This window comes from Ochotona curzoniae, unplaced genomic scaffold (genome assembly GCF_017591425.1).
Source record: "Ochotona curzoniae isolate NIBS_2020 unplaced genomic scaffold, NIBS_Ocur_1.0 contig_883, whole genome shotgun sequence".
NCBI lineage: Eukaryota > Metazoa > Chordata > Mammalia > Lagomorpha > Ochotonidae > Ochotona > Ochotona curzoniae.
In genome coordinates, this window is record NW_024466599.1 from 6,192,347 (window position 1) to 6,212,246 (window position 19,900).

At 40.9% G+C, this 19,900-nt stretch overlaps 1 protein-coding gene across 1 annotated transcript in view; it reads right to left on the bottom strand.

The window, feature by feature from the left end:
• Positions 1–19,900, bottom strand: part of ROCK2 (Rho associated coiled-coil containing protein kinase 2) — a 146,624-nt gene that overhangs the window by 4,825 nt on the left and 121,899 nt on the right. The window contains exons 20-32 of the mRNA XM_040992831.1: positions 19,386–19,570; positions 14,166–14,235; positions 13,048–13,151; positions 12,729–12,915; positions 10,382–10,475; positions 10,177–10,271; positions 9,108–9,287; positions 8,769–8,937; positions 7,004–7,074; positions 6,347–6,435; positions 5,872–5,950; positions 4,353–4,614; positions 4,053–4,266 (exon numbers count right to left, since the gene is read on the bottom strand). Coding sequence (XP_040848765.1) covers positions 4,053–4,266; positions 4,353–4,614; positions 5,872–5,950; positions 6,347–6,435; positions 7,004–7,074; positions 8,769–8,937; positions 9,108–9,287; positions 10,177–10,271; positions 10,382–10,475; positions 12,729–12,915; positions 13,048–13,151; positions 14,166–14,235; positions 19,386–19,570 — 1,799 coding nt within the window. The remainder of the gene's footprint in view (positions 1–4,052; positions 4,267–4,352; positions 4,615–5,871; positions 5,951–6,346; positions 6,436–7,003; positions 7,075–8,768; positions 8,938–9,107; positions 9,288–10,176; positions 10,272–10,381; positions 10,476–12,728; positions 12,916–13,047; positions 13,152–14,165; positions 14,236–19,385; positions 19,571–19,900) is intronic.

A 19,900-nucleotide genomic window follows, 5' to 3' on the forward strand; every position in this document is an offset into this window, starting at 1 on the left:
GTCATGTGTCCAGCAGTGCTCATCCTTTGCCTTTCTCATCAGTCCCTCACTCAGTACACGTCACAGCTGGTCACTGTTTCATGTGTACATTGAAGGATGATCTCACTGAGCTGAATGTATGCCCTCACTGGAAGGCTTCTGTACAACAGAATCAAAACTGCTTGGCAGAGCGTGTGCGGTCCTGGACAACTGGATGTCTGTTTTCTCTACATTTCCTTCTCACCTCCAACTACTCTTGCCACCATTTAGCCCAACATTATCCTGCAACACAGCATTATAACACAGACAACATTTTAGAATTTTCCCACCAGGATATATATTTTTTGAAACTGTCTTTTCCCTTATTGGTTTACTGGTTAAAATAAAAGATTTATTTTATTTTTATTGTAAAGTCAGATATACAGAGAGGAGAAGAGACAGAGAGGAAGATCTTCTGTCTGATGATTCACTCCCCAAGTGGCCACAACGGCCAGTGCTGAGCCAATCAGAAGCCAGGAGCCCAGAGCCTTTCCAGGTCTCCCACAAGGGTGCAGGGTCTCAAGGCTTTGGGCTGTCCACGACTGCTTTCCCAGGCCACAAACAGGGAGCTGGATGGGAAGCAGGGCCGCCACGAATAGAACTGGTGCCCATACGGAATCCCGGCATGTTTAAGGTGAGGACTTCAGCCACTAGAGGCTACTATACCGGGCCCTGAACCTCCTTTCTTGAGTATCACCATCATTTCTGAGAATATTGGGCTTGTGTCTCATGTAAACAGCAATCCCTCGTTTACCTCTCAGGCCTGCGAGACTGTCAAAGCCCGTCCAGGAAGGGCACACTTCTTGCTGGAGAGTGTCCACTTCCCTACCTCTCCCTAACCTCTTCCCAGACCTTCACCCCTGAGAGTTCGCTAGTTTGGCAGATGGGAGTTCTATGTTACTGCTTCAATTTCAGCTGAACTGCTTTCTTCACTAATCAGGCTGATCACTGTTTTGTGTGTTTACAGCTATCTCTATGGAAACGCCTGCACAGTCCTCACCAGTTTTACACTGAGACAAAGCAATCTTCTTCATGTGGATTTATTTTTCACAATGTAAATAGTTTCATTTTTCCAAACAATTAATATTTTAAGTCTCTTACTATTTAGAAATGTAAAAGAACAATGCTGGTGGTTGGCTCAAGCTTCAGGCATCGGCAGCACATGTGGGTGCCTATGTGTGTCCTGGCTGCTTCCCTTCCTGCTTGTGGCTTGGGAAAGCAGTAACAGATGTGCCAAAATCTTGGGACCCTGCACCCATAATGGAGGTCCAAAAGAAGCTCCTGGCTCTGGTTCAGCTCAGCTCTGGCTGTTGTGGCCACTTGGGGAGTGAACCAACAGATCTTTCTCTTTGTCTCTCCATCTCTCTGTAAATCTGCCTTTCCAGTAAAAATAAACAAATCTTACAAAGAAAGAAACAAAAGGAAGAAAGAGCAAGGAAGGTAGGAAAGACAGAGAAAAAGAGAGGGAAGAAGGGAAGGAAGGACGGAGAGCAAAGAACAAACACCGAGGTCTTACTAGGTTTCCACCCTCTACGAATATTTATACTCATGTATTACATCTTATAGCTGAACAAATGGGCACTCGTATATCTGCTTCATACTTTTCTAATTTAAATATTCATTAAAAATATTTTTAGGGAAAAAGTAGCTACAGAGAAATGCCCTCCAGCTTAACTAGTAGTTTGTGTTCTCAATTGGAACAAATTACGATCTCTCCACAATTTTTCTCCATCAAAATTTACCATTTTTTGCTTTGTTAATCAGCATCTTAAGGAAACATTCACATTTTGAGAGTTGTTCAAATTCTGATGTTCAGATTTAAGTATGTTGGCATGACTTTGAAATACAATTAAAGCTATTCATCATAATTTGCTATATTATCAATATTAAATTACATTACTCTGGAACATAAATCAAATGATTTAAAGTAAGAGAATAGCACATAAGAAATACCTTAATCCATTGTACATGTCAATTATTTTTGCCACATAAAGCTCTCTTTGATTTCTAAGTTATACAGCTCTATAAGTCATTACACAGTGGCTTATCATGTTCCAAAGAGGGGATGCAGGGGGAGCTGGCATGAATATGCAACCAGGGCTGATCAATACAGTATGTGTATGTAAACATACACACAAGTGTATATATATACATATACATTTAAAACACTGGCCTTGAAGGCACTGCAATTCTAGAACTACAAGCCTTCTGAAAGCAGGATTGAAGCATGAACAGCCACGAGAAAGACATCCTATTATGTGTGTGACTGTGACAAAATGTATAAAAAACAACCAACGAACACTGATCCAAGGGGCAGGGCCAAAAGGTAAAAATGATTTCCAACAGACCACAAGGCAGCGACGGTGAGAACAGCCTGCCTCGTGTGACCTGAAGACTGCCTCATGAAGTAAGCCTCTCTGACACCATCGTGTTTAGTGAGGTCGCCAGGCCAGGACTTGTTACACTCCTAAACAGTCTGCCTGCCTGCGGTATCTCAATCGAAAAGAGATATAACAATACCTGTTCTACTCCACAAGATGGTCTTAGAGGTCGAATAAGACAACAAGCAAAGTCGAATGACAACACAGGGGATCTGAAGCAGGGGGAGGTGACTGGGTCAGGAGGGCTCCACCCTCACCAATGGCCATTAGGGAAGGAGAGATCGCTATAAGATACCAGTGCTGTGTCTCCCCTGTGATGCTGCTTCCTGAAGACAGCCCTTAGCAGGTGCAGACACCATGCTCCTGGATGCCCCAGAAAGTGGATAAAAATAAGGTGTCAACATAGGATTTATGCATTTATAGTTCTACAATATTAACAAAAATTTAATTTTTAGATGTTTCACACAAGACACATGGAATGTACCTTCAGTGTCTTAGAACTCTTTCAGTTTCTTCAGGTTAAATGAGTATTACATAGCCACTAATTTGATTGCATTTAATTTTATCATGTCTCACACAAAATATTTAGAGTTTTTTGCTGAAACATTAATTATACCTTTATCTTTCTGAATTATTTCCTTGAGACAACAGTTTCAAAAAGTTTCATCTAAGATGTTTGTGGTTTCAGGATGGTAACATTTCTGATAACACAGCCAATGCCCATCACAAGGACAGCCAATGCCCATCACAAGGACAGCCAATGCCCATCACAAGGACAGCCAATGCCCATCACAAGGACGTCTGAAACGCCCGTTCTCCACCAGCCTGCCAAATGCTCATGTCTGATGAGTAACAAGCCAAGCAACAGCTCTTCTGAATCAGGATGCTTAACGACGTGAAGGCAGACAAGAAAACGGCTCCACTGAGACGCTTGTGCTCAACAATTATCCCTGACGACACTTCGTCATGCAAACCCCAATTCCAAGAATACCCACTTTACTCATGAAATAATTTTACATTTTAAAGCTGGTCTGTACTGCTCCTTAAATCACAACTTATTCTTTTAAGACGTAGGGCTATTCTAATTTTGCCTCTCAAATCACCTCACTCAAGAAGTCCGCAACACGAAAAGCAGTGTACATCTGACCCCGGAAGGTCTCTGGGTTAATTCTATCTCCTAAATCATCAGTCATGAGCTTATAAAAGCTTGAAATGTTATAATTGTAAGCACAGATGTGACAACATGAAGCTTTACAAACTTTAGTTGTATTTAACATATGAAATTTAGAAAATATATTACCTGTATCCCCAAATCAATGAGACATGCACACCAAATAAATTTAGGAACCTTGGCAGCAGGCATTTGGGCTAGCAGGTAAGTCTAAGTTCAGATGCCTGCATCCCAGATCGAGTCCTCGCTCCTTGGCTCCAGCCTGAACCAGCTCCAGCTGCTGCAGGCATCTGGGAATGAGCCAGCGGATGGCAGTTCTATTTCTATAGTTCTCTTTGCTGTTTAATTTTAGAAACTAAAGTCCGGCATTCTATAGTGTTAAATTATTAAGAAAATAAAACTACAACTAGGAAATTTTCTGATTTGAATGCAAAGGGGAAAATAAGTATTTTTAAACCCTTAACTGGTACCACACTTATTACCTTTGTTTATTTGGGGCAAGCTGTCGGCTTGGCCGTCTCATGGACTGGTTTTGTTGAATCTTCATTGAAGTTCTAGGAGATGAGCGTGCAAAAGGATCTGGAGCCGGAGGTTTTTTAGGTATCTTTTTCACCAACCGACTAACCCACTTCTGCTGTTCTTCTGTAGAATTTGCTAATAACAATAGATTCTTTGCCGTTGAAATATCATAATACACTATAAGGAAATATGTGAAAAAATGGATGAGCTTAAAATAATCTGCACATCAGTCACGCTGATGGAGTAAGCAACTCCCTCCTCACCTTTGCAAGGTGCTATAACCTCCTCCTTCTTGTCCATGTGATCTTTGTGGCATTTGATGTGGCAGCGACGGCACTCCAACGCTGGAGGGGGCTTAAACATATGCCACAATGGCTTCATGCAAGCCTCACAGTTGGTTGGGAAGTGATAAAGAGTAGGAATAAATTCATGTCCTTTATGACAAATATAATTAGATTTTTCTCCCACTGGCTCCACTGGAAACTCCTGTTCCTTCTTACTCTCTCCTTCATTAGCATACAGGATCTATAAATAGCAAAAAAACAATGAATGGTTTCCGAAGATCAATTTGTACATGGTGACAACTTTGATGGTGTTAATAAAATTAGTCTGAATTATTCAGTGAGAAGAAAATGCATTTAAAGTTTAAATCAAAATGGGCTTTGTGTCATCAGGAGCTTCAGTGAGGAACGTCTTTAGACGGTCACTTTGGTTCACGCTTTAGAACGACTCCTGCTCACTGCTGTCTTCCCGTGTTCTTCAGTCTAGCGACCCCATCAGGACAGGAAAATGTCAATTCATATTTCACAAGTGCTCGTTCAAGTTTTTGTTTTGCTTTATTTTCCTGCGAGGGACAGGTCATAACAATCATCTGAAGAAAGGTGGTTACTGTACTAATTGGTTTTTATAATTCTTAAGGCAAAAAATCAGGTGACAGCTGGACACAGAGCTTCATTTTAAGAGACCTGTGTTTGAGTAGCTGAGAAAGAAGGCAGAGGATGTGCAGCATCCTCCACGTAAAGCAGGAGAGCATCCAGAACACAAGGGGACAACTGCCCCACTGCATTCAACCCAGGGGCCCAGGGACTGATGGCTGGCTTGACCAATTTCCAGAGGGGAGGAACAGTACTTGCCCTCTCTCTAAAGTGGACATAAAGAGGCTAGCAGGCTAATATGTTTAATTTACAGTTTTTGACTCTCCAGAAGGCTGAACCATAAACCCAAAGCAGAAGTTGATACTTAAAAAACAAAATTATAACTAGGGGCCAGTGACGTTGCATGGCAAGTCCCCACATGCAGCACCAGCTTAGGCGACCCCTGTGGTCTCCAGTTCACGGCCTGCTGCTGCATTTGTGATCCAGTGTCCTGCTCATGGCCTGGGAAGACAGCAGAATGGCTCAAATGCTTGGAACCCTGTACCCATGTGGGAGACCTCAAAGAAGGTTTTGGTTTTCAAGGCCCAACTCTAGCCAGTGCAGCCATGTAGCTAGTCAGAGAATGGAGGACCTCTCTGCTGTAACGACATTCAAATAAAAATACTGAAAAAATTACAAGTAACCAGAAGCATGATCTAAAAACAACAGACGTTAGCAAATGAAATGGAGGGAAGAATGCAGATGAACCCCAGAGAATAAGCACACCTTCAAATGGGAATGAGACAGAAAGGTAACCTGAAGAAAATCAAAGAATGAAGAAACTTCATGTCAAGTCACATGAGACTCTTCTAACGCTGAAAACACAAAACAAAACCAATCAACAAACAAAAAATAAATTTGTGTTTACCTGGAATATTCTTGGAATTTCTTTAGCATCTGCTCTATATACATCTGTCTGTGTAACAGGCCGCACATGAAATAACTTGCTATAAAAGATTTTTAATAAAGAAATAAAATATTACTCAAGATGATACTGTATTTCACTCTAAACTTAGAATAGAAGTTAAAATCAACCACTGTGACCCGTTACAAGTTAACTAATTTTGTCTTATTAATTCAATGGTTAAAATTTTCAGACATTTGCAGTTAAGTTAGAAATTTCCTAATTAGCATCACAAAGTAATAGTGACACATGAAGTAGAGATGCTCTAAACAACTCCATGGCCCAGATTTTCATCTGTATGAAGCAAACTTGAGAAAAAAATGATACCAGCACAGTAAGAGCCACACTGTAACTAAATTGCATCAACAAACCATCATATTTTGTTAATACTTTAAAAGATGAGAAGAGACAGTTTCTAAAGTCTAGTAAAAACACTTACTCTATATCTAACACCATGTAAGGATTAGATTGTTCTTTATCCTGCTCACTGTCATAGAAAAGAATCTTCTTACTGCTTACAATCACGTACTGGTAAAAAGAAGGAAGAAAGAAGCAAGCAATGGTTAAAGTTATTTTAAGCCTTATTTCTTGATTTTCTTCAAATCTGTACAAGCAGTAAAAGTAGTAAGCTAATGAATAGTACTTACTATATTTTTTAGAAAAAGTCTTTCTAACACAGCAGTACATTTTATTTGTGGATAATTTAGATGAGTGAATTGGGGGCAGAGGAAATAAAATCAAACATTATGGGATTGATTTAGCTATGAGCATAAAGAGTGTTAGTAAACTCATCCAAAAGCACAGAGAGGAGAAAGAATAAATGCTTTGTCCATCATATACAGTACTGACTTCCTACTGGCACAGCAGACACACCAGGTCAACAAGGCCATTTCCGGAACACCGATGCCTGGTTCATTATTCACAATGAAGAAACAAAACATTTCCACAAAGACAAAGCCACATCATTCCACATCAGAAAATATAAACAAATGTATGTGTCTAAAGCTTAGCCATGCATAGTCTACAACTAAAAAAGTGAAATGACTGGAATTTAACTGAAGGCAAAACAAAAAGCATACACAAAAGGTCCAATTACCTTCTTAACCCATCCAAATTTCTTAGTGTTATTTCGCACAGGTAAGGAAAGCCATCCTTCTAATCTTGATTCTACAAATAAAAGTGGAGTGAAAACCAATGTAACAATTCTCCTTAGGCAATGAAGAATTTAACATGATTTTAATGTGGAAGTCACAAGACATGCCCTTCAAAATTTATCATTGTATATTATCCAGGACACAACAATAATGATGCAGAATCAGTGAAATCAAGTCATACAATGCAAAACAAAATCCAGATTTTATCATACTAGAAACAGATACACTACAACCTTATAAATCAGATGTCTCAATGCTTTAATACATGCATTGGAAAAATCCAGGAAAAAGCTGAAAAACAAATAAATGACAACTCAAAGCACAGCAAAAGCCTAGCAGCTGACTATTCTCGTTGGCACACCTACACAGAGCTCTTTGCTTTTCCTCTGGAAGACCTAACTGTACACTAATACACATCTTCAAGATGTCACTTAAAATAAGCAATCACACGTCTAGCACCAGAGAATGAGAAAGGCTACAGACAGAAATAAAATATAAACCAAGTCTGGCTAACGAGCAGAAATACAGCTCAAGGATTCTAAACCCCAAAATGCCAAAATCAATAAAATCCTGGTTTAGGAAAGGGAAAGTTAATCCTTTGTATCTGTTTTAAGACATTTAATTAGTTTCTCTTCATAAGCAAAATAGCATTTTCAGAGGCAATTATAATAGCAAAAGTACTTATCAATGATTTACTATCGACTCTGTGTCAGCTGTGCTCAAAGCCTCACATAAATCCTGTTTAATGGTCGTGACTACCCCACCAAACAGGAGCTTCTTCCCTAACGCATGTGAGGCAACTGACACCTTCCAAGATGACACAGGGACACGCCTTGGCCTCTATGTCTCTGGCCTCTCCATTCCAGCTACAAAGAAGCCAAACTGCTTCACATTGCTCATAAAGGTCAGGCAAAATACTGACTAGCTAAGTACTCAGTGAAAACCTAGACGCATTTTTCTAAAACAAGACTACATATTTTCTCTATTGTCCCTCTTGATAGGAAACTTCAGAAAGACGGAAACAGAGTGGAATCAAATATTGTCTTAAGTTTCTTGGGACTTGGCAAAATAAATGATTTGTCAATCGAAACATCAACATCTTGTAAAAACACTTGAAAAATTCTTTGTTCATGCAGCAGTTTATTTTTAACCAAGTCTACAACAACATATTAGTGAATGTTAGTCATTGTTACATGAAATTTTCAAAAGGACCAAAATTACAGGTGGGAAGTACTCCAAAGACAAGACTCCCAGGCTATCACCTGAACCATTATGTCCCGATGATGTGGGGAAGTAAGGCAAAATGTCGTCTTCAGAGCTGGAGGCAGAGTCAGAGTCACAGAGCGTGTGAGAGCTGGAGGGCTTAGAGGTAAGACTGAGGGAGGTGGAGGCGCGCTGGTAGGTGAACGACATGGCCTCCACAGTGTGGGACTGAGAGATACAGACTGCACACCCAACACAGGAGGAGGAGAGAATGCAGAAAGAAGAGAACAAAGAATGATAAAGCACAAAAAGAGAGCTACTACATTATTTAACTGTGGAATTCTCTTTTGCTATGAAAAATTTCGTCAAAAAAAAATTAAATGTCTAAAAATGTTATTTGAAATCCTATTCATTTTTACTCAAGAGTAAAGTCAGGAACAGGACTTAACACAATCACCTGATGGAGATTTAAGATAAATGTCAGGGCTGAAGGCAAGTCTATACCTGGAAACCCATCGTCGACCTCCGCATCACCTGGTCCACTGCCTATGCTGGAACTATCCAGCCCGATGTGCAAGGCCTGCAGCTGTGACCGCAGCTGCTCAATGTCACTGTCCTTGCTGTCCAGTGTCATCTGCAGTTCAATTCGAATCTGGCTCTCCTCAGCTATTTGCTGCAAAAAATTAAATTAACTGTATGCAACATGACTTACAATTTTGCTCTTGGCTCAATAATATTTAATAAGGGAAGAGTCCTACAAACAATGAAATACACAGAAACATGAAAGCAATTCCACCTTTCTTAAAAAGAATGCTAAATCAAGAGTCCAAAAAGTATCCTTACAGCCTGCATTTCATTCAGTTCTTTCTGATATTTGATCATCTGCTGGGTCAATTTTTCACGTTCAGATTTAAGTTCCATGTGTAGCTTCCTATTCTCCTTCTCTTTCCTTCTCATATCTGTGTCACTTCCACGTTTGACAGGTTCTTTTCGATTCATGATCTCAGCCAACTTATTCACAGCCTTAAAGACATAAAAACAAGCATACAAATAAAATCAATGACATCGATGATTTCTCAGTAACAAGCACTGATAATCCTTCCCTCTGCAACAGGATTCCCAAGGAACACATTCTGGTATTAGTTAAATACTGTACCTCTCTTCTCCATCCTATACTCTATTAGTTTTCCCTTTCAAGTTTTCTGAGAATTGGAATTCAAAACACTTAGACTTTATCTGATGTCATTTTCTACTTCTCTGACTTCCTCAAGTTCTTTTCCTCAAGAGACTTGCCTTGAGAAAAAGAATTCTATTGGCATCTCATCAATAAAATATACTGTGCCAACATGCAGGAGACTCTACAGGCATCCATGTTGTCCACACCACCATGTGAGGACTAACAATCCCAGGAGCTTTTGCAGACTAGACTGTTGACCTCTTTGGGTTACCAGCCAATTCCATCTGATAGGATCATAATAAACAACTGAAAATGAGTGTGATTCCACTTTTGGTAGACATGAGGGGGAAGGAGGGAGAGGAGAAGAAGAGGAAGAGAGAGAACCAGAGAAAAAAAGAATGAATGAGAACACACTTCATTTACTCCATCCACTGGCTCACAAACGCCTGCAACAGACAAAACTGAACTCATGTCTCCACTGGAGCAGAAGAGCCTAAGGGCTCTGGGCATCACCTGTTGACTCTCAGGTGTATTAACAGGGCGCTAGAACTGGGGATGGAGTAAGAACTCAAAGCCAGGAACCTTAACTGTTTGTCTGAATGTCAGCCCCTGAACAGTGATCACCAAATCTAACTTCTGCAAACCTGGGAAAATTCAGATAACTTCACAAAACACTGTTACAGTCAATGCCTAGTTAGTGCTTCAAACATTCACAATCATATCCTATTGACATACCTGAGTCTTGAGCGTTCTTTCCGTCAGCAGCTGTTTCTCAAATTGTGCTTTAATAGCAGCTGCACTGATTTCTTCATCTTTCAACTTGGACAGCTCTGCAACATGGGTAAGTATTAGTTATATTGGCAATAACTATAACGTGTGATAAGCAACATATATATATATATATATATATATATATAGAATGAACTTTGTTAATACATACGCTCTTGAGCATCTTTCAGTTTGTTGTTTAATTCTTCCTTCTCATTGGCAAGATTGGCAACATCACTGGTTAGTGTCCTATTAGTCTCTTCAAGCTAAGAATTGAAAATAGAGAGGAATGGGGAATCACATCCCAATTAAAAAAACTTCAGTTATAACACAAAAAATTAAAACAAAGCATGCTAGAAAGTTGCCAACATTATTGAACATTATTGTTTTTCTTAGCACAGCTATCTTTACACCTGTCGCCTCTGTGCTACCAAACTTTATCCTGACACAAATTTTATTAACAAGTCTTCAACAATATCCTGGGAAGCCATAAAACTGCCATTTCCTTGTAAAACTTTAGCAGCTTCATAAAATGCGAGAAACATTTGATAACGACATTATACAACTCTATTTTCATCATAGAGGGAAAAAAACTATAATATTTCTTTCGAATCTCTATTACAAAAGAGAAAATAAGTTTTCACATAAAAAGTTTCCTTTGGGGGCCCGGTACAATAGCCTCTAGTGGGTGAAGTCCTTGCCTTAACACGCTGGGATCCCATATGAGCGGTGATTCTTACCTGGTTGCCTCATTTCCCATTCAACTCCCTGATTGTGCCCTGGGAAGGTAGTCAGGAATGGCCCAAAGCCTTGGTACCCTGCACCCACATGGGAGACCTGGAGGAAGTTCCTGGCTCCTGGCTTCGGATCGGATCGGCTCAGCTCTGGCCGTTGCAGTTACTTGCGGAGTGAATCACTGGACAGAAATCTTCCTGTCTCTTCTCCTCTCTGTATATCTGACTTTGCAATAAAAATAAAATAAATCGGGTCCAGTGGCTAAAGTCCTCGCCTTGAACATGCCAGGATCCCATATAGCTGCCGGTTCTAACCCAGGCAGCTCTACTTCCCATCCAGCTCCCTCCTTGTGGCCTGGAAAAGCAGCAGAGGACAGCCCAAAGCCTTGGAACCCTGCACCCATGTGGGAGACCCACAGGAAGTTTCAGGCTCCTGGTTTCGGATCTGACGGAAGATCTTCCTCTCTGTATATCTGACTTTGCAATAAAAATAAATTAATCAATTTAAAAAAAAAGAATTTTCTTAAAGATTAAAAAAATAAATAAATCTATTTAAAAAGTTTTCTTTTGTATTCCTCCCAAATTCCTATTGTTCTTCCTGAATTATGTGCTCATCCTTCCTACCCTGGATTATGTAAATTAACAGAGGATGTGCTTTGATTTAAGTCATGCTACGTTTATTATTCTGTAATGTATCCATTGATCAAATGAACTGAATTATTGTTATATCGGTTTATTAATTCACGATGTCTAATACAGTCAGTAGCTCCTCTTCTACCACTTTCAATGAATCTATTCATTTTAGTGATTGCCAGTCTCAACCATATACACTGCTGCCAGCATTGTATCTGAGTTTCTTTAGCACACTCATCTTAATTAACAGGCATTTTCTCTGGTCTGCATCTTCAAGCAGGCTGCCACACCATGTGCTATATTATACTATACTATATACCGTAAAGCTAAGCTCCCTTGCTAGTACAGAAGAATGGCATTTTCTAGAAATCTGTCAACCATTAAAACTATCAGATACTCGCCATGAATTTTTGCTGTGACATGATATTTCAAAGTTGTATCTAGTATTTTCAGGAAAAGTAGTGAGGAACGTATTTGCATATTTACTTATTTACTTGTTTATGTTAGGCCAATTTCTCACCTGAACTGCTTAAACTTCTTTTATTGAACCACAGATGTTCCACCCATATTCTATAATACCATTCTCTCCTTTAATAAAATACTTTACAAATACTGTTATTCACCTATGTAGCCTTCTATAACATACAAGTTTTGAATTCCATACCAACAGCTTAAATTTCTTATTTTTCATAGTTAGGTCCTAAAGATAGCTATAACTTTCTTCAATGTGTAGGACAGTACAAATCTAATTTTTCTCACTTCCACATTAAAAAAAAGTTATCCAAAAAGGATTTAGTATAACTATTCCCTTTCCCATTGATCTGTACACTACCATTTCCATCATACCAAGTTCCTCTATGGTAGTTTCATGATTCTGTGGAAGTAAATTCTGTTTAAAAAGGAGAAAATGTTTCCCACTTTTTGTATTCACCCTTTAATTTCAGTCCTTTAACTTTTAATTTACTAATAGGTGAAGCCACTGGAAATCATCCTGTAGTAAGCCTCTCTGCCAAAACTGAGATGATTAAAAATAAAAACAAAAACAAACAAAACTTAGAGCCACTCAGGAGATCAGTCCCAAACCGATCAATAACCCCATTATGACACAGCAGTTGGGATATAATCCCCCAAAATAGCACCAAGTTTACTTACGGATGCAATGGTCGCATCTTTTTCAGTAAGCTCTTGTTTGTGTCTAGCCATCATCTCTTTGATCTCCAACTCCTTCATGATTTTCTCTTTTTCCAAATCAGAATACTGTTCTTCAGCAATTGAACGTGCCAGCTGCTCGGAATCTGCTTTGGTTAGTGTGATCTCCAGCTGGGCGGCCAAGGAGTCCCTGCATTTTAGAGATACTTCACTTTTAAAGCCGACTTTTCACCATCAAGTTCAAGGCTGTACCTAATGGTCTCTGCTCAGGGGGCCGAGTGAACAGCTGTGGACAAGGAAAACAAGGGCTGGGCATCCTCACCTTTCGTCCTGCAGCTCTTGCTTCTTCTGCTGCAACTCTTTACAAAGCTTGGTCTTTTCTTCACACTCTTCTTTAAGTTCCTTAACTTGTGTTTTATAGAGTGTCTAAACAGCAAGATACAACGGAAGTTATAACACCATTCTTACTATTTTTATATTCATAATCTCTCCAGACAGAAGAACAAATGTAAATATTTCCCTGATATCTCAGTCTCTGACCAAACTGATGGTGTAATAAGCTTTCCTATTTCTAGTTTTCAACAGATATGCTAATTAAAGTTTATTTAATAAATTACAGCATGACTTTCACATGGCTATCAGATTGGTATTTTTATTGGTAGGATGAGTCAGGATGAGGGAGAAAGTTACCCTTTTAGACATGCCTCATGGACCAAAATCAGGGAAACAAAGGTGACAGTCAGCACTTTATGTTTTAACACTTAAGCTGGTCTCCCATGTGGATGGGTGCAGAGTGCCGAGGGCCTGGACTCTCTTCCGCTGTTTCTCCAAGCACATTACCAGACAGGTGGATTGGAAATGAAGCAGGAGGGACATGAACCAGCACCCATGTGGGATGCTGGTGCTACAGGCACAGAATTAGCTTGATATGCCACCATGTCAGCCTCAAGAAGATATAATATTAAAAAGATATACTCTTAATCAGCTTTATGGGGTGTGACATAAGTTTAATGTTTTTCAAAGATTTATCTGTATGAAAAGCAGAGTTAAGAGAAAGAATCCCTGTTGTGGATTCCCTGATGAGTGACAGCGGCCCTCATGGGTGCCTTCCCAGGCATATTAGTAAGAAGCCAGATGCTAAGTGGAGCAGCAGGAACCAGCTCTGACTGAGGAAGTAGATGTTGGAACCCTTGGCTGAACCCAGTGTGCCACAGTGCTTGCCCCCTGTGGTGAGAACTACTTCTCTAGCATTGAGCAGAGATCTCTGTTAAACTGGGTAATTCCTTTTGTATAAAAATCGTGTAGAATAAGACAGCCCATCTAAAATTCTATGCGGGGTTTGTTATTAGAATCTAAAGAAAATCATTCTCGTGGTTTTATACCAGCAATTAAAAACTACACAAACATAGTACATTTGTAATAAACATGTCTGGAACTTACTGAGAAATACTGCTCTGCTTCGAGCTGATCCTGGAGTTCCTTCATTTGCCCATCTGCTTCTTGCCTCTCTCTGTGGAAACATTTAACACCAAATGTTAAAGAGACTATATCTTTGTGGTCCAAGGCTCCCTGAGCTTCCATAGAACCCAGGAGGCAAGATCATCTTTTCAAATCTCTTTTTAAAGATTTTATTTATTTACTTGAAACGCATTTCCACTGCTTTCCCTGTACAGGATAGTTTGCAGGAAGCTGAATTGGAAGTGGGGCAGCTGGGACTTGGATTAGTAAGAGCTCAAACGGGATGCTGGCACTGCAGCTGGTAGCTTAAGCCACCGCGCCACGGCACCAGGCCTGCTTCACTGCCTTTCTGAACTCTCGTTCCCTCACTGGTGCCTGTAGACTTATCCTGATGCTCCACAACATACACTGATACGTTTCCTTGTGCTTCCTGCAAGCAACAGAATAGTATCTGAAATTCAGTTAGAGTGAGGGAAAAATGATCGGAATCTAGGTTTTAGATTTCAGTCTGGATGATGATGGCACACATTTGCATGTTTTGTAAAAATTCACTGAGCTCGGCACAGTGTGTGCTTTTTCTCTAACCAAGACACAAAGTAAAATGTGGCATACTGGGTGCCAGTTCATGCCAGGGCTGCTCCATTTCCAATGCAGCTCTCTGCTAATGGTGGGGGAAGCAGCATACAGATGGACAGAGTACCTGGACTGCTGTCATCCACTTGGGAGACCAGAAGAAGCTCTTGGCTCCTGAATTCAGCCTGGCCCACCACCGGCCATTGCAGCCATCTGGGAAGTGGGCCAATGGATGGGGGTCTCTCTCTCTCTTCGCTAACACTCTGAGTTTTAAAATAATATTAAAACAAACTAAGCAAAAAGCAAGCCCAATAACCCATCTAAGGAGTTTAGCTAAAAAGTTACACTAAATTCTAGGCTTATTTAAAATATAAAAAGTTATAATTATTCCACATCAAATCTAGGAGAAAAAAACAAGTTGAAGAATATTACAAACTATAGAATTTAAAATGAACAGAGATTAAAATAAAATACACAAAACTCCAAACCTAGACACTTTTTTATATAAATGCAGATTATCTCTAAGAGTGGAAATGCATAAATTCACAAAGTGGAAATAATTTCTCTTTTAAAAATATTTATTTTTATTGATTTTTTATTAGAAAGTCAGATATACAGAGAGGAGGAAAGACAGAGAGGAAGATCTTCTGTCTGCTGATTCACTCCCTAAGAGGTCACAATGGTCGCAACTGCACCGCTTCGAAGCCAGGAGCCCGGAGCCCAGAGCCTTTTCTGGGTCTCCCATGTGGGTGCAGGGACCCAAAGCTTTGGGCCATCCTCAACTGCTTTCCCAGGCCACAAGCAGGGAGCTGGACGGGAAGTGGGGCAGCTGGGATTAGAACCGGTGTCCATATGGAATCCCAGTGTGTGCAGGGTGATGACTTTAGCCGCTAGGCTACTGTGCTGGGCACTTTTTTCTAAAAACAGTATTTTAAAGTGGGAAAACATCTGAATATCACATAAGTCGTTAAAAAGCTCACAGAAAACTAATTATTTAATCCCACTGTCTTCCACTTGCACCTGACTCAGAACTCTTCTCCCACCTCAGCTAATGATGGTGGGCAAGTTTAAGACTTGATCTTTCATATGTATTTATTATTAACCATCATCTCTCACTTTGTTTATTTATTGATCTTTAGACCTCTGGGTCAAAGGATGTAATGATTCCAATTTCTGTTTGAGGCAAAACTGTGAGAGACAACGATTAATAATAAATACATATAAAAGGCCTTAATCAAGATATATAGAGAGGAAAGATCTCCCATCTGCTAATTCACTACCTAAGCAGCCACAGCAGCCAGAACTGAGCCGAGCTATGGGCTGTCCTTGACTGCTTTCCCTGGCCACAAGCAAGGAGCTGGATGGGAAGTGGAGCAGCCGGGACATGAACTAGCATGCATATGGGACTAGCCACTAGGCTACCATACCAGGCCCTTAAATTTCAAGTCTTAAAGTTACCCATCTTCATCACCTAAGGTAACTGTAGTAAGTCCTGGTATTTTTTTATACTGGACTCTTTTGAAGAACTGGTATTCATTTATGTGAGGGTACTTTAAAGTGTTCACGACAAACACGTTAGCAGAAGCTGGACTGGAATTAGAGGACCCAGGACTTGAACTGGCACTGATACAGGATTCTGATGTGGCAACTGATGGCTTCACAGTGTGCCACAATGCCAGCATTAAAACTGTATATTACACAGAGACTATGCATGGATTTCAAAAGCCTTTTGCATCAAAATGAACTCTTTTAATTTTGTTACTACACCAGCTTTCTGAAGTGCCCTTATATGAAAACTGAAAAATCTAACATTAGTTATTTAATAAAAGTATTTTTCAAGATTAATCATAACAAAAATATAAACGCTATGTAAACAGTTGTTAACACTGCATTATTTAGGGACTAGTGACAAGAAGCAAAGTCATAAAATGTTCAGTATAGATACAATACTTTGTTGGATCTGCAGATGTGCAACCCAAGACACAGAGGGCTCACTGTGCTCAGAGGAGAGCCATGCAGTAGCAAGCTCAGAACAGTTTGGCAGCTGTTGTAGTGAAAAGACATTCTCCCTGTCCACTTGGCTCCCTCCTAACTTCTACCTCCCTAGAAGAAATCCCTTTGTTGCTTTTCTGTGCTTTGTTAATCTGACATTTACTTCACATAAAGTGCAGACATGATCTACCAATTTCCTCCTGTAATTGAGAATTTCGCTCTCCTGTCCGCTCTCATCTCTGCTCCGAGCCAGCACAGCAGTGTCACAGGTCTAAGCAGAACATGCTATGCGTCTGTTGCCTCGGACCTCAACACAAAGCACAGCCTCCAAGCCAGTTAGAGGAGGACTTTACCACCTCATGCTTTCTAAAAGAACACGTCTTTGTGCCCCAACTTCTGTCAGAGACTTGCAATCCACTTTCCCCCTTCAGCTACTTCTCTCTATTATTTCTGCAAGTAATTTCTGTGCCTTGGGTTTGTAGTTCTCTGGAATTCACACTAGGTAGATGCTAGAACCCCAAAGACAGTCTCATGATGCCTTACCTATCTTCCGCATTAGTCCCATCTTTTACATTCTTAAATTCAAAACTGAATTTTAAATTCAAAATAGTGAAATTGCTTTGAATTTTTGTGTTAGTTAACCATTGCTAATAATTTTATGCTGGGAGTAATGCACATTATTCTAGGTTCAGACAAGACGAGGCACACTCAGGATGGAATCACCACAGATGCATTCATATTCTTTAACAGCTCTCTCTCTTATTCTGGCTGCCCTCTTTAAAAAAAAAAAATTGTTTTTATTGTAAAGTCAGATTTACAGAGAGAAAGATCTTCCATCCACTGGTTCACTCCCAAAAGTGACCACAATGGCTGGAGCTAAGCTGATCCAGTGCCAAGAGCCCATGTGCGGGTCTCCCACGTGGGTGCAATGTCCCAAGGCTTTGAGCTGGCCTCAGCTGCTTTCTCAGGCCACAGGCAGGGAGCTGGGAGGGAAGCGAAGCAGATGGGATACAAACTGGTGCCCATTCAGGATCCCAACACATGCAAGGTGAGGACTTCAGCCCCTACTGTTACTGTGCTGGGCCCCTTTGGCTGCCCACTTCTACTGAGATTCACAGCTGAGGCTCTCCACCAAAGAGAGGTCAGTGGGGTCCATCCCAGGACTCATTGGGCGTCCAGCAGTCAATTCTGGTGCTCTCCAAATCAGTGAGGCTGTTAAGAGTCACCTCTAGCACTATGAATGGCCAGTTTTCCTATTAAATACAAAAGGTCAGGCTAAAAGAATAAAGTCAATATACAGGAAAACAGAAGCACAAAGACAAAGACGTTTGGACATTGATCCAATATTGGGTTCTAATTTTAAAATAGGAAATCTCACGAAGCTGAAGCATCTGGGCTTACTTGGCAATAAACCAATAGGCAAAAAGAAGAAAGGCTACTTGAATATTTTGACCATCCTTTTCTAGTTAGCACCAATCTTACTGACCTGCCGCAGGCATGTAGAAAGGCAAGCAGCAGTCATAACTGGAGTAGCACTGACACTAACAGGGTACTAAAGACCTTCCTACCCACTTGCTGTATGCTCTAAACAAAGCGTTAGCTTACACAAGATACCGAACAAGACAGCTACTACCGCCCCTTTTACAGATGTTGTAAAAGGCTCAGAAACATTAAATATTTTGGATAATGTTAATTAGCCAGTAAGAAGCTGAACTGATACTCACATTGTGATTCGACTCCAAAGCCCGAGTCCTGTAATATCCTATCCTATCCTATCATATCATATCATCAAACAGCTGGGATCCAATGTAGCCTTTGGTCACGAAGGGAAAGAGTAATTCTAATGCTAACAGACGAATGGGGCAAATTTTAGTGGTATATGTACTCAACATGTTTATGTCTTCCATTATATACTCAAATATGTTTTCCATTTTCCAAGTGAGTACTCGACAAGATTAAAAATGTACACATTTGCACAATTTTCACACAATCCGAGTCCTGGAAACCAAATAATAAGCAATCACAACATGCCTGAGGCTGACCTACTACCCTATCAGAACTGGTTGGCAGCAGGGAAAGGTGGCAGAGAAGCAAGCAATCTTGGAAAAAAGACAAGTGGGACTCAACCCATTACTCAACACATCAGTGCAGAAACAGAGGCAACATGGCCAAGAAAGTAAATGCTCCAAAGTCAAAATCCCAAGACTGCCAAAGGACGTCACAGCACTGTGACTGTCCTGCCACACCGCGGCCCTGGCACTGTGCCATCCTACCACACCGCGGCCCTGGCACTCACTGTGACCGTCCTGCCACACCGCGGCCCTGGCACTCACTGTGACTGTCCTGCCACACCGCGGCCCTGGCACTCACTGTGACCGTCCTGCCACACCGCGGCCCTGGCACTCACTGTGACCGTCCTGCCACACCGGCACTACCACCCGCGGCCCTGGCACTCACTGTGACCGTCCTGCCACACCGCGGCCCTGGCACTCACTGTGACTGTCCTGCCACACCGCGGCCCTGGCACTCACTGTGACTGTCCTGCCACACCGCGGCCCTGGCACTCACTGTGACCGTCCTGCCACACCGCGGCCCTGGCACTGTGCCATCCTGCCACACCGCGGCCCCAACACTCACTTGCGCAGCTCGGTGTTCTGCTTCTCCAGGCTTGCTTTCACTTCGGTGAGATGGCTGTTCTCCTGCCTCAGCTGCTTCTCCGACACCCGCAGGGCGCTCACCTGCTGCGTCTGCATCTTCAGGTCATTCTGGGTGAGGGTGCGCTTCTGAGTCTCCTGCTCAATTTTTAATGTCAAGTTTCTGACCTAAAAAATAAATTTCATACTTGGCATTCAAATAAATAATCTTTATTTGTCTTATCATTCAATGTGGTAGCAAGAGACGTGTCTTAAGATTTCACAGTAAAATATGCATTACATATCTAAGAATGCTATAAATATATTTTTAAAATAAAATGATCTTTATGGTAAAATAATTTTATTTCATATCAATGAAATCCAGTAAAACCTATAGGCCATACTACAGAATATTAACTCACATGAAAACCTCTAAGCTCATCAGAACAATCCCTTCCACTGAACACAGTTTACTATGAACTCCTCCCAGGATGCAGTATTTACCAGCAGACAACACTC